This window comes from Bos taurus, chromosome 1, assembly GCF_002263795.3.
Source record: "Bos taurus isolate L1 Dominette 01449 registration number 42190680 breed Hereford chromosome 1, ARS-UCD2.0, whole genome shotgun sequence".
Lineage (NCBI taxonomy): Eukaryota > Metazoa > Chordata > Mammalia > Artiodactyla > Bovidae > Bos > Bos taurus.
The window spans coordinates 84,104,031-84,118,274 of NC_037328.1; the positions used below are offsets into that span (position 1 = coordinate 84,104,031).

The following is a 14,244-nucleotide window of genomic DNA, read 5'->3' on the forward strand; positions in this document are numbered from 1 at the left end:
CTAATTTAAGCACTACCAAAGCCAACTTAGGAAAAAACTGAATGAACCTTTTGGCCAACCAAATACAACAGCTTTGTTTTTGAGTCAAAATAAATACTCTTCAAAATAAAACTTCAATTGTTTTTGAATTCACTACATGTTCTGGTGAAATACTGCCCATAAAATTTTACTTTCTTGCCCTATGTCTTAATCATCAGGAACATGATTCATTATGTTGTACAATAAACATTAAAGGCTGAATATCCTAAAGATAGTCTGAGTCCTCAACTCCTTTTAAAACAGAGGCCTAGATAAATTGACTTGTCCAGGATCATGTTCTATCTCATTTCAGAAATAAAATATATATTGTCTTCCCTTGCAAATACTAACACATGTACAAAAACAATAGCTTACCTTTTTAATAAACAGCAAGGAAATAATGTGTTTACAATGATTGAGCATCATTAGGACAGTGGAATATTTCAGATATAAATACAGTATATTTTAATGAACGCATTTCTTTTTCTTTGAAATTTTTAAATTTTTTGGCTACACCATGCAGCACATGGGATCTTAGATCCCTGACCAGGCATCAAGCCTGTGCTCCCTGCATTGGAAACATTGGAGTCTTAACCAATGACTGCTAAGGAAGTCCCAGAAAGCACATATTTTCTATTCATTGAAGGCATTTCCAAATTTACACTGGCTGGTTTTTCACGAATGATCCATTTATAGTTGAAGTGTGTTGATCTTTACAGTCGGTACATTTCAATCAGACAGCTTTCAGAAACTGTACTGATAATCTATACAACTTGGGTAACAAAAGAACTGGATTTCTGAAAACTGCAGTTAGTGAAAGGCATATAATAACATTTCTTTACTGGAGAATAAATGCAGTAAAATTTAACTAAAAAATCTTGGCAGTGCTGGTTTTGATGAGCAGAGAGAGGTTTAAAATGCATTTAAATAATGGAAAAAGACTGACTTATATAGGAAAATTTTTATTTAATATAATTTCATAAACTTTAAAAAATTACTGAGAGCTGCACAACAAGTATGCTACATTTACTGACAATGAAGATAACAAGTTCTATTAGATAGCCACAGTGTCTGAGGTCCAGAATTTTAAACTGTTATGATAGTATTTCCAACTATTTATTATTCATAAAAATCTAACAATCACCATTATTACAAACGTATCATTAGTTATGATCTTTTGAAGTAATATCATTCAGGTTATCTCAAACAGCACTTGAATAATGTTCTGTTTTTATGAAAACAGAAGTCATTTTAGATAGAAATAAAAGTATCTCTAAAGGAGGGCCAAAAATAACAAAACGTTTCATATAACTCTTTGGTGTGTTAGTTTTATTAACACCTGCTTATACCCTAAATTGATCTTTAAAGCAAAAACACAGACATGGGATGATTTTTTCCTTTTCTCCAGCCCCCAAAACTTTTCATAGTAGTGTATTTTAAAAAACTTTTGGTATAAATTGTAAATATTTTAGTGGTTGTGACTCCTGCCTATTAGATAGGAGTCTCAAGCTTATCACAAAAGGCCAATTTCACAATCTTGTGCAGTAGAAATGACCCTGGCTGGAGAAAGGTATTCCCTAACTAGCTGATTTGCCTCTGTTTAATCTCCTACTCAGGACAGTGCCAGAGTCTGGATCAGGTCTGGGAAGCTGCTGGACATCAGAGAGATTAAGACCCAAGGAGGAGGTTAGTTAAGAGAAATTCAAACTTAATTCTCCCCTTTTTCCTTCTCAACTCCACAGCAAGCCTGGGTAGCTATAGTTCCCCTGGCCCACACTCATTCCTTCCACTGTGAGCCTAATTAATGCTTGTTGAAAGTCGAGGCAGGATTGCTGAGTCACCTAAAGCAGCTGATGGGCAATTTTGGAAACTGACTTGGCGATTGCTACTATCTTCAGGGCTACAGCCTTCAGGCTAGGTAAACACAAGCAAGCGAGGCAAATAGATTTGAGACCAGTAACTAGCAATAACACATGTAGCATCGTACCTGGTTTTGTAGGATAACAGTAAGTTAATTATCAACATCGTACTTTCCAAATAATTTTAAAGAGATATGCAAGGAGGAAAACTTACAAATACTCATTATGCAGTAACAGTTTTACAAAATGACTATCTAGCACACAGAAGTATTGGAAGTTTGCAGACAACACTGTTACTTTCTTAACAGAAAATCCTTTTCTTACAAGAATTCCTTTAAAGGGAGTAGGTTTTGAACAACAGAGTAGGATAAGCATGTCAGTGGATGCTATTTTTCAGATACAAAGTTCCTAAATAACTTCAAATGGTGAATGCAGAAAATTATATCAATCATACTTTGAGCACCAAATAGGCTGGCTGAGTTCATGCCTTGCCTGATGGCTTTGCAGTCCTTCCCTAGTATTAGTAGTCAGTAAAATTGATGGCAAATAAACACCAAAGTAGATGCAATGCCTGGCTACCAAATGTCATTTTGTTATATGAACATTTTACAAGACATTCTAAGAGCAAGTTTGGCATTGTCATCCACTAATACGCTACTGAAAAATTTCTGCAATATTTCCTCTTCTGAAACATGAACTGGTGAGGGTACATACTAAATTTTTATTATCCCTTTATAGTATTTCCAGAATAACAGCATTTTCCTAAATCCAATCTAAGGTAAAGATGGACTATTTGCAAAAATTAATATTTAGGCTGAAATTTATAACCTAATATATCCTTGCATTATTGAAGCAGACAAATGTTATATTGGCAAGAAAATAGCTTACCAGTAAACAAAGGTGAAGTCTTAATTGTATGATTCTTTCCCTACCAGCCCAATTCTAGAAGTCTTATATTCATGAAATGGGAAAGGAGTGGAAGGGTTGTGCAAAAAATAAATGTACAGAAAGGAATTACCACATTCAGAAAATTTTGGCAACCGTTCCCATACAATTTTAAATGTATATGTACTCAATCATATGCTTAGGAACAGTTCTTAAATAATCATTTCCAAATTTTAAAACAACATTACTTTTTATCAAAACAAATGACAGCACTGGATCACATTAAATTCAGGATGAAAATCAAGTACGGAACTGCAGTGAATTAATGGCAGTCATACAAACCTGATTAATCATTTATAGCACTTAAATTTATTGTAGCCATTACCCCATATAATTTAGCATTTTTGAGTTTATTTCATTTACATTCTATAGCCATACCTTATAATGGGACACTGGGCAGACTTGACTTTACTGTGGTAGGCTGCTGTAACTTAGATAACATACTAACCTAAAAATAACAGGATTCTCAGCTGAAATTCTTTATTCTAAGAGCTAGCTTATTGAAAGGCAAGAGCAATTCTAAGCTAGACACAAAAAGAGGCTCTTCTCATTTTACTGATTTAATTATCCTAAAATTTTGATTCATATAATTAAAAGTATTTGCAATATTTAAATACTTTCCAAACTTTTTTATTGATATAGCTGGACTTCACAACAGCACTGTAAAATACTACAAACAAAGCCTTCAGATAGACAAGAAAAAACAAATTGACATATATTTACCAAATTAAAGCATGCAAAAGATCCAATGATAAACACATTAAATAATATGCTAATGTATCTAATTTACCCACTATAGGTTCTTTACATTTTCATGAAAATAGTAAACATTAATTAGAAATTTGGTGAATGGACTTGATTTATATATGATATGATATACCTTTTGCATGTATATGGTTAACTTAACTGGTTGTGTTACAGTACACTGAGAGAAAGTTTGGGACTGATATATATTTATCAATACTACCCATAGTGCAAGTAAATAACAGTTGGAAATGCATTCTCCTAATCTGTTCTGTGAACTTAGAAAGCACTAAAGAATTAACAAACATGGGTCACTGAGAGACCAAAATTCCTTAATATTCACATTAACTTTTCCCATGAAAAGCTTCAAATATAACTCTAATAAAAAAATAGAGTTTTCAAGGCAAACTTTTCAGCATAATTTACAGAAGCAGATTTAAATAGAAGACTCAATAACCAAGCTAATACTAAAAAATACAATTAACTAGGAATTAGCTCCCTTTTCTACCTTGATATTAAAATATAGTGGCCTTAGCAAAAGGCTGAAATGCCATTAGGAGTCCCATAACCACATGGGGACAACCCAGATAAAGAGATGAAAAATGGCTCTTTATTCACAAATTTTTAAGAGGGTGGCTGACACGGGTGCATGGTAACGCTTTTTGTTTGTTTGCCATTGTAACTATGAGTGGGCATGAACTAGTATCAGGGATTTCAGAAAGTAATTCCACAGAGGTAGTGTGGCCGTTACCAGGATGCTCACACTCAAATTAGGAAAGGAGTTGAAATGGCTCCCACAAAGTACTACTGCCCCTTTAGCAAGTAGATGAGTCCATTGTGGAGAGGGTCAAGATGCTCCTGTCGTTGGTATAGAAAGGATCCGATGCACTCCATGATCTAAAGTAACAATAAGAGAAAAGTTTGGCTCACCAGGACCTATGTATCACTTGAGAAAAAAATTAACTCTAAAACTTAGGAGCAAAATTCAGTTTGAGTATTAAACTAAGCACTGATTGATTCATTTTTAAAAGCTAAAGAGAAGTTCTTTTTACTAGCACTGAATGACCAAACATTCTATTTATATTATATAAAAATTTGGGAAAATAATGCTCTAGTCATCATATAAAAATATTAGCCAAAATTCACTAGTATTAAAACAATTTCTATAGGTAGTAAAGCATGAGACACTCTTAAAATCTTACCAATTCAGTAAGAAACAAGTATGTTATTAAGAGTTATGCACATTTGGTTTTACTGAAAAGCAACTAGGCTGTATTTGACATAACAAAAGCAAACAAACAAAAAGCCCAGTTACCAAAAGCTTTAGAATGAAGTAACAGTATGTTCATATTATATTATTATTTCTTTTCAGCTATAAATTCTATTCTAAACATTTTAGCATAATTAGCTTGAACAAAGTAAATATTCAACAGGTATCAAAGACACCTGGAAATCACTAAGATTTTCACTTAACTAAGAACAAATAATCCTCTGCTGGTCTGTAAAAAGTTAACTACTGTCTGTCTGAATGAAAAGACCATAAGCAATTCATTATACAGTAATTTATTTGCAGCTGTACCAATTTCAGCTAAAAAACTTAAGACTGAAAATAGCCTGCCATGCTTAAAATAGCCTAACCTATTTCAAGGACAGTTTAGAATTACCAAGTTAAAGGTGGCTGTTCTTAGAAGACTTAAAAGCACTTAACAATAAATACATTTTATGCAACTTTTTCCAGGGTTCCCACTTTCCTTAAATAAAGATGTTAGAGGAAAAGAGTAGCATTTAAAATGGCCCAAATTCACTTTTCTACAAAAATCTGTTTCCTAGAGACTCTAAAGTTTGTATGCAGTTCCAATTTAAATCGATTAAGTGAGCATAATCACAATGAAGTTTATAATCTAGAAAACTTTACAAAGTTGGCGAAGAGGAAGACAAACAAGCAACAACTACCAGTGATTTACAGGTTCTCTAATTTTACTAGTTTCCAGAAAACTTAAACAGTATCTATCCTCCTTTAAGAAGGGCTTGTTCACTACTGTCTCTCTAGTACCTAGAACTATGCCTGGTACATAGTAGGTACTCAGTATTTGTAAAATAAATGAATGAAATGAGACTGTGAACATTTCTTAGTATTCAGGCAAGGACAAGTATGCTCAGACACAGATGACAAAACATAACCATAAATAACACTCCTAAACCAATATTTTATACTAGTTTTTCCTGTTTTTCAACCACTGCTTACATAGAAAATCCTCTTAGGTAAGCTGTCTTTCATTTTGGATCTTTTCAAATCACATATGTGCATTTATATTGTTAAATATCATATTTGACAGAACATTAAACACTGAGTTATATATTAACTATTAACTCCTTTCTATTTAAAAGACAATTTTGATTAGGATAAGTAACTGTTGGTAAATTACATACAGAAAAGCATTTATTGCTGAACCACAGCCCTTCAGAGTACAACATGGCATATCTTTTATAGAGCACCATGATGCTACCTTTGAAACATAGCTTGCAATATGGCATATTTGTTTGACATCAATTAATAAAATGTAAGTAGAATAAAGGATGGTAAAACTTTATTAGTTTTATTAGAAATGTGTTATATGAAAGCACTAATTGTATTCCTCAAGTGATTACCATTATCTCTTATGTTTAAAGTTAATGGAACAAATATCCAAGGGATTCTACATCTTGTAATAGACGTAATCTTGTCCTTTCAAATTAGACATGAGAGAGAGATGTAGAATAGAAGCTGTTCCAAAATCAAAACCGAATGCCAAATGTACCTCACTAAAGCAATTACATGTAAAAAACAAAAACAAATAACTTTTCAAAGTTTAAATATAATGTTAATGGATCTGTGGTAATTTTCATATAGCCCTTAGAAAGGCACGAAGTGGTTTTGCATATTATATAATTTTATCCACTAAAAAAAAATAGAACAAATCTCAAAAGACTTTTTGGATTATTCAGAGATAACGACAGTAGTAACCAATAACATAACTGGAGATGCTGAACAAAACTGGAAAGCTATTTATAGTCTGTCAAATAAGATATTCACTACTGTTAAACATTTTATTAGCAAAAAAGAAAAAAAAAACTCTTACAAAAGAAAAAAGTGAGATACAACTTTAAGTGAAAAAAAGTACAGATGAGAACAGACACCTTCAATAGACCATGCAGAAAGAAACCCCATATAATCCCTCGGGCAGGCTCAAAAGGGATAATGTAGCAAAAAAATGGCTATGTTAAGAGTAATGGGGCATATTACCTTAATAGCCGATATCCAGAAAGTGGGAATATATGTAGAACAGAAAAATATTCTGGGCTCATTTAAAACTAATTCTAGTCTGTTTTAGTAGTTAGTGAAGATGTTTATTGTCATTAAACAGAAATTTCACGCTGAAAAGATATATAAAAAATTCTATCCAAGTTCTATAGTAGTCTCTTAGTCTAATTCCCACCTTAGTTCTGTGCAGTAAACCTGTCTTAACAAGTAAAATAATATATATCAGTCTCTCTGGAACTTCCTTTGGGAGACTCACTGGCCTGGGTACATGACAGAACTATTTCTTATAATGCATTTTATAATACAATTTTGTAAGTCATACATGTCCCAATAAATTCAGCTGCTCATAGTAATTCTTATATATGGAATAAAATTACTATAAAATAATGTCACAGTGTTATGGAAATATTCTTATCACATTATAATCAACAAATGGGGACTGAAACCATATACATATTAAAAGAATTCTATTTATAAATTCAACTGTACCATAAAGAAATGGCCATAACTAAAGGCAAAGTGGGAGTGAACAAGTTCGCCAGTAAAAGTTACCTGAATTCTAAGGTACAAGAATAATGTACCTTATAATAATAATATATAATAATTAAGAATATAATAATAAGAATAATGTCATGCTCTTCACTTTTAAAACATAAACCCAACCAAATATTAAAAATTCTTTTATCAACAGATAAAAGCAGCGTTGCCGCTACCCTTGATTTCCTGCTCATGGGGTCTTTCCAAACTTTTCTCCAGTGTGGCACATATAGAAAGTGATGCTACTTCATGTGGCACTCTGTGGACAGTGGAATCACCATCCATCTGTGCCACCTCTAACACACCATGTGCACGAGTGCACTGCTGCTCTCACTTTGGAACTTTATAATATCATCCACTTAAAGAACACCCAAGTGTGAAACAATTTTCTATTTCTTAATATTCCCTAAATAATACTATGTCTCTTGGAGAAATGTAGAAAGAACTGAATCAATTTCACTTTTAAATAATTTAAGTGGTAAAAATGGTATTTTTGTTATGATTCAAAAGTACAAGTCTAATTCAAGAAATACATTTGGGAAGGGACAAAAAACAATAAAATTCTTCTAAACCATAATTTAAAGACCCGTTCTAACTTATAAACTTTTAATTAGACCATAAAGAGCAGTAAAAACTTAAAACTACAACTTATTTTAAAACCTCATTACACAGATAAAAAGGTGTAGGAGAGCAGAAATACAGCCTTTTTTATGTTTATAAATATCCCAAAGTCTCAAGTGACTTACTAGACAATATACATGAAGAATAAGAAAAGCAAAATCTCTTGATTTTCCTATTATGTGCAGATTATTTTATAAATACAAAAAGCAAACAAACAAAATACAGGAAATAAAATAGTATAGGTATAACAAAAAAGAGAAAGTTATAAAAACAAGAGTACCATATACACACTCCTATTCACCACATTTGAGAAAGAGTGTAAAGCAAAAATTTTTTGTTCATTAGATGAAAAGTCTCTTCAAAGGTGCTTTATCTTCCTTTGGTAGTGAAAGAACCCCCTATCTTAAAGCCACAAAGTGAAATAGCATCAAAGAGTGCTAATAAAGAGCACACTTCCTGCTTCAACTGGTAAAGGCAGGAGCTGACTGATTAGATTATCTAGAGATGTAGGTTCAACCTGTTCCAGTTTATAGTATACTCATCTGCAGCAAAGGCTACTTAGAGAAATTTCACACCTGCTGACATGGGATGGACTACATCTTCCTATTACTCGCTCCAGCATTCTTCCAACAGATGCACACGCTGTTTCTCCTTCTGAGAAACAGCACATGGAGTCCAAGCACTTGATACTTGAATTTGTTTCAGTAAGCTGAAGGAGGTGAAGCAGAAAAATATTAGTTACTGATAGATCTGGACTTCCAAAAAGCATTAAAAAAAAAAAAAAATAACAAGCGCTTTAAAACCAAAAGTAATGTATACATATTTTATATAATATGGAAAGGTATGGAAGACTTTAAGAGTGATTAAAAGGCATTATGTCTTAAATTAGAGGTTGAGTAAAATGGTTATATAAAACAAGTAGCTGAATCTTGTATAAATCTGGAAAGTTTGTGGATTTAAAAAAATGTTAAAAAAATTATCTTTTGGCCCCATCACACGGCACGTGGGATCTTAGCTCCCCAACCAGGGATGGAACCCACATCCCCTGCCTGCACTGGAAGCACAGAGTCTTAACCACTGGACTGCCAGGGAAGTCCCGAGATTGTGGATTTCAGTATCTTAATATATTATGATCAATATACATCAACCACTCAGAAACTTACTGAAGTTTAATTCTTTGAACTTTTTAGGTGAAACTGCTCCTGCAACTTCAATTAAAAATATCCAGTAACTGAGAAAAGCAGAGTTTAAATTATTTTGAAGATTGGGAAATAACCAGGCAGGACTGAATTCCAATCTTCAGCAATAACACCAACAGCAGCAAACACCTTACAAAGTGTTTACTATGTGCTAAGTTCTAAACATCATATAGATATATATACATACACCATAAATAATTCTTGGAAAAAAGCATCATTTGCCTTAAGTTGCTAAGCAACTATTAAGTGCTAATCATGTCCATAATAAGCTCATCTTGTTTTTTTAAAAATTAACTGATGATAGATTATTAAAGTCGATTAAATAAGTTGTACTATTTAGATTTAAAACTGAATTTCTGTAAGTATGCAAACTTTATACTGAGGAGGAATAAACAACCTGGCAAGATTACTTAAAGCCACAGTGCTAATAATTTCAATCCTGTTAGAGTAAGGGGGAAAAATGGTATAACCACATAGCCCAATGATTCCCAACCTGGTTTTGACACAGTCAAGGGTACTCCTAAATTTCTCAAGGATTATCATTTTAAACAAACTTATTTTCATTTATTTTACATGTATAACATACTGCATAACAAATCTTTCAAAAATAGAGGAAGGAAAACAACAAAAATAGATTCATTGGAGTGCTGCAGTTCACAAAGGTTGGGAGTCACCAAGTGTCGAGTACACGCATGGCAACAGGGTACATTCATGGATGGCACAATGGACAGAAGACACAAGCATGATGGAACATAAATAACCTGCATTCTGAACCTAAGCAACTGGTAAAAGAAAGTAGTTAGTTGCTCAGTCGTGTCTGACTCTTTGCGATCCCATGAGTAGCCCAGCAGGCTCCTCTGTCCATGGAATTCTCCAGGCAAGAATACTGGAGTGGGTTGCCGATTCCTTCTCCAGGGGATCATCCTGACCCAGGGACTGAACCTGAGTCTCCTGCATTGCAGGTAGATTTCTTCACCATTTGAACCACCAGGGAAACAACTGGTTAGGTCCAGCGAAAACCCTGCTCATAATAACCCTGTCAAATACCAGGCAACGTGAGACAACTTGGTTCCTTTTTGGCAATGAACTGACTGCATCAATGTCCTAGGATCTGCTGAACACTGAGGAATAGCCAAATTTCAACTTGTTCTTTCATTATAATGCTCTTGATTTAGGACTCTTTACAGTACTACTTCTTAACTGTGTTTTTTGAGATATTTACAGACATCACATGAAAAAAGTTTTGTGTTAAGTTTGAGAAACCCTAGTTCAAGGAATGTCTAAACACTTTTGTGAGTAAAGGACTGCCAAGAAGTCATGTTTGTATGGTCAGTCTCCAGGGGGAGAGTTAGACGTAGTGCAAATTTGTTTTTTTTTGGTGAACTTCCCTTCTTCCCCTCCCCCCAGGGAACATTAATTAATCAATACCAGGAGGAATATTAATATTCAGTGGAAGATTTTAGGAAATCTTGGTTTAGGTAACAGGATTTAACTAGTTTCCTAGTTTCGTTCTTGGGTCACTGGGCTGTAGCCTCCTCTGTCTCAAAACCAGCCTCTGTAGGAAGCAGAACTTTACAACTCCCACATGCTCAGCGAGAAACTACACCTCAGACAGGCCTGTAAAGCCCTTTATAACCTGACCTAAGGCTGCCTTTCCTACTCTACCTTTAAATGCTCCTTGTGTCCACACAGCCAACCAGGCAGTGTTCCTTGCCTGAGAACATGGGTCAGGGCCTTTTACCAATTAGGGGCAGCATGCTGACTCCTAACACCAAGATCAGTTTAAATACTGTCATTTCTATAAAATCTTCCCACCTGTCTAACTCTCAGTAACCTATTTCTCTCTAGATTCTACTCCATTGGTTGGTTGTATCATTTAAATGGCAGAAGCACTTAAATTCACCTTGTATTTCATTGAGCAAGGCACTGCACTGGTTTTTATAGGGGACAATCTACTGAGTTAAGGATAAAGAAAAGAAAGGGTGGGAGGTAAGTCAGAAACAAGTAATAATGGCTTATTACTTAATTATATTATAATTAAGTTATATTAATTAATTATAATTATTAATTATATATTATATATAATATATATTATTAATATAACTTAATTATAATTAAGTTATATTAATGGAATGCTTACTGTGTGCCAGTTACTAGGTAAGAAGCTTCTCGTGGATTATCTCATTTATAACTGCTTTTGGGATAGGCACCAGACTTAAACACATTTTACAGATGAGGAAACAGAGAAGTTAAAAATATATTCAAGCTCACCCAGCTGGGGCTTGAATCTTGGGTTTCTTTGAATCCAGGGCCCAAAGCTCTTTACCACGCCGTTATACTGCCTTCTTATAATTATGGTATAAGGCAGACTACAAACATCAAAAAAGGGGAAGGGAAGCTCAAAACCAGCTGTTGTTGTTGGTATTAGTGGGAGAGTATTTTGATGAAAAAAGATGGCATCTGAAATGCATACTGAAGACTGGATGGGATTTCAATAGCTGAAGATGGGAGAGAAAGAGCATTCCAGACTAAGCAAAAAGAATGAGTAACTATGTGGGCAGAAAAGCATGATGTGTATTCAGCACATCTTTAGCCTAAGTGTTGAAAGAGCAGCTGTTACTCGTGCCCCCTGGCAAAAAGACCAGTGTGCCTCAAAGTGTGATCTATGGATCATTGTTGGTCTGAAAACAGTTACTGGCCCATGAGAACACAAATGCATCTGATCTGTGAGATTAAGAGATTAGACAATTTTACTGCAATCTGACAAGAATATTTTTGTAACTGTTCAATCTAATAATTTCAAAATTGGGGCTTATTTTATATATCTTTTAAATTTCATTTCCTAGTAATTCATTTTTATTGTATTTTACAAAAGTATTGGTCTGTGGTGAACTAGAAATGAACAACAAAACAAGAAAACAATCTGGTCCTTCACCAGATTTATCTGGAGAGCACTGAACTAGACTAGAAACTCGAACAAGGAGTTTGTCTGGTTCTTCTTAATTTAACAGCATATGCTTCACTAACTGCTGGGGTTCAACCAACTGACAGGGATTCACTAAAGATGACATCCATAAGGTCAACAGCATTTTGAGTGTCCACATATTAATACATGCAGAACAGTGCTTAGGTCTGGATCTGACTTCAGGTAATTATCTTTCTTTGCACTCATCACCTTTTACTTTAAAACCTGAGGACAGGTATTAAATTATGGGCAACTTAACACAGAGTAAACATCTTAAAATGTCAAACATATATAAAGAAATGATTTCTCAGATCACCCTTTGATCACACTAAGTAAAATACATTTCTTTTTCTTCCCTAAGGGGGAAAACCCGCACCTGCTTTGAAAATGCTGGTTAAGTGCATTTCTGTAAAGCTATCTACTGGAAACACTATACTGTTCTCTAGCAAGCCTCCAAGTTCTACCACTTTCCCATATATACATCTTTGATCTCGTATCATAGCTTCCAGTATAACTGAGAGTGCAGCATTTAGGTCTCATTTCATTCAAAGTAAGGAGAGAGGGTCATTACCTTAAAAAAAAAAAAGACTATTAATAAATACTAGAAAAGAAATAAAGCAAAATAATGGGAGTGAGACCCTACTTAGTGGACTAAAAAGTTACCTTTTAACTTACCAGAAATTTTGATTTATTGGTAAGACTCACTCTCCACGACACTTCTCAGAAACCACCACATAACTCAGAGCTAAAAGGGCTGCCAAGCAAAACAGCTATGGAGAGCCAACATGGGTACGTAAGGCTAGTGGAACTTTTCATCTTTACAGAACTTCCCTTCTGAAATAAATTCTAGCTTACTGCTTTTATATCCAATATTTTCACATCACTGATGGCAAACATTTAGAATTTTCTCCTGTTGCTTCTACAAAAATCTTTCTTGAATCTTCTAAGTTTTGGAAAACTGTCATAACATTTCTAAGTTTTTTAGTCACTCCCATGCCATTTTACCTATCAAATCAAATAAAGTTTTATCAAACTATTAACCACATTTGTTCTTTGTTCTTTTGGTCTTAAAATTGTTTTATATATTTCATAATCAAAGTGAATATCTTGCTTAGCCTTATAGGAGGTATTTGGAAAGAAGCCTTAAACTATAATGATGGTGAGAAAAAAAGGCTCCTGTTTAGGAAATGTTTTTCTTTTAAATCAAGAAAGTCATCTAATATTACCAATTTCCAAATTTGGTTAAGAATAGTAAAACCCCTTAAAACCAGTATCAGCTTCAAGTCCTTATTGAGAGCTGGAAGAGGTAGCTGTTTAACGATGGTATTTAAATAACTGCTTCTCTTATTCAAGGCCTTTTTCTCCAAAACATGCTGCAAGTCATATTTACCTTCCCTAGACTCCCTCCCTTTTTTCCTTCTCCCCAAATAAAATAAACAATTTTGAAAGATAGTTATAAGCAAAATACCTCTATACTGACTTTTAGGGATCCTTAGAAAGGAGATTTCCATATGTGTTGCCTAAATTTAAGTATGAAAATAAACATACATTATTAGGCAAGCTTATTGTAATAAATTTGGCTTATTCCTTGTTTCAAAAAGACTGAGACTCTTTTAATAATGTGATTACCAAAAAACAAAACAAAACAAAAAACCAACCCAATATCTGACTAGGAATTTGTAGTTTAGATGAATAAGAGTTTTATCAAACTATTTCACAGATATCTGTGAAATAGTTTGATAAAACTCTTTATTTTAATGGAGATGGTGAATCTGAATAGCAATTATTAACTAATCAGCTGAGCTGATGTTAAAAAATCAGTTTTCTAAGTATCAGTCATACACAGCATATCATTACTATTTGGTAGAAATAATATCAATACTAATATCTTTCTTCATTTTGACCTCCAGATGAAAAAGCTGTTCAGTAAGTCAGCACAGATTTGAAAATAACATTAGTTTGTAAAGTGTCACACTTATCAGATATGCCTTATTATTATCAGCCTTTTAAATGTTTGATTCTGTTTACAAAATTTTACTCATTCAGAAAACTGAA

General features: G+C 33.7%; 1 protein-coding gene across 5 annotated transcripts in view; it reads right to left on the reverse strand.

The window, feature by feature from the left end:
• Positions 1–964: 964 nt before the first annotated feature.
• The window catches only part of ATP11B (ATPase phospholipid transporting 11B (putative)), a 121,607-nt gene continuing 108,327 nt past the window's right edge, over positions 965–14,244 (reverse strand). For 2 of the 5 annotated variants that reach the window (XM_002684898.7, XM_024995395.2), the window contains 2 exons: positions 8,601–8,734; positions 965–4,463 (listed from right to left, as the gene is read on the reverse strand). In XM_002684898.7, coding sequence (XP_002684944.2) covers positions 4,382–4,463; positions 8,601–8,734 — 216 coding nt within the window. In that variant the 3' untranslated portion in view covers positions 965–4,381. Of the gene's footprint in view, positions 4,464–8,600; positions 8,735–14,244 lie in introns of those variants that run through there. The other 3 variants (XM_010801333.4, XM_005201635.5, XM_059888420.1) reach the window with 2 other exon arrangements.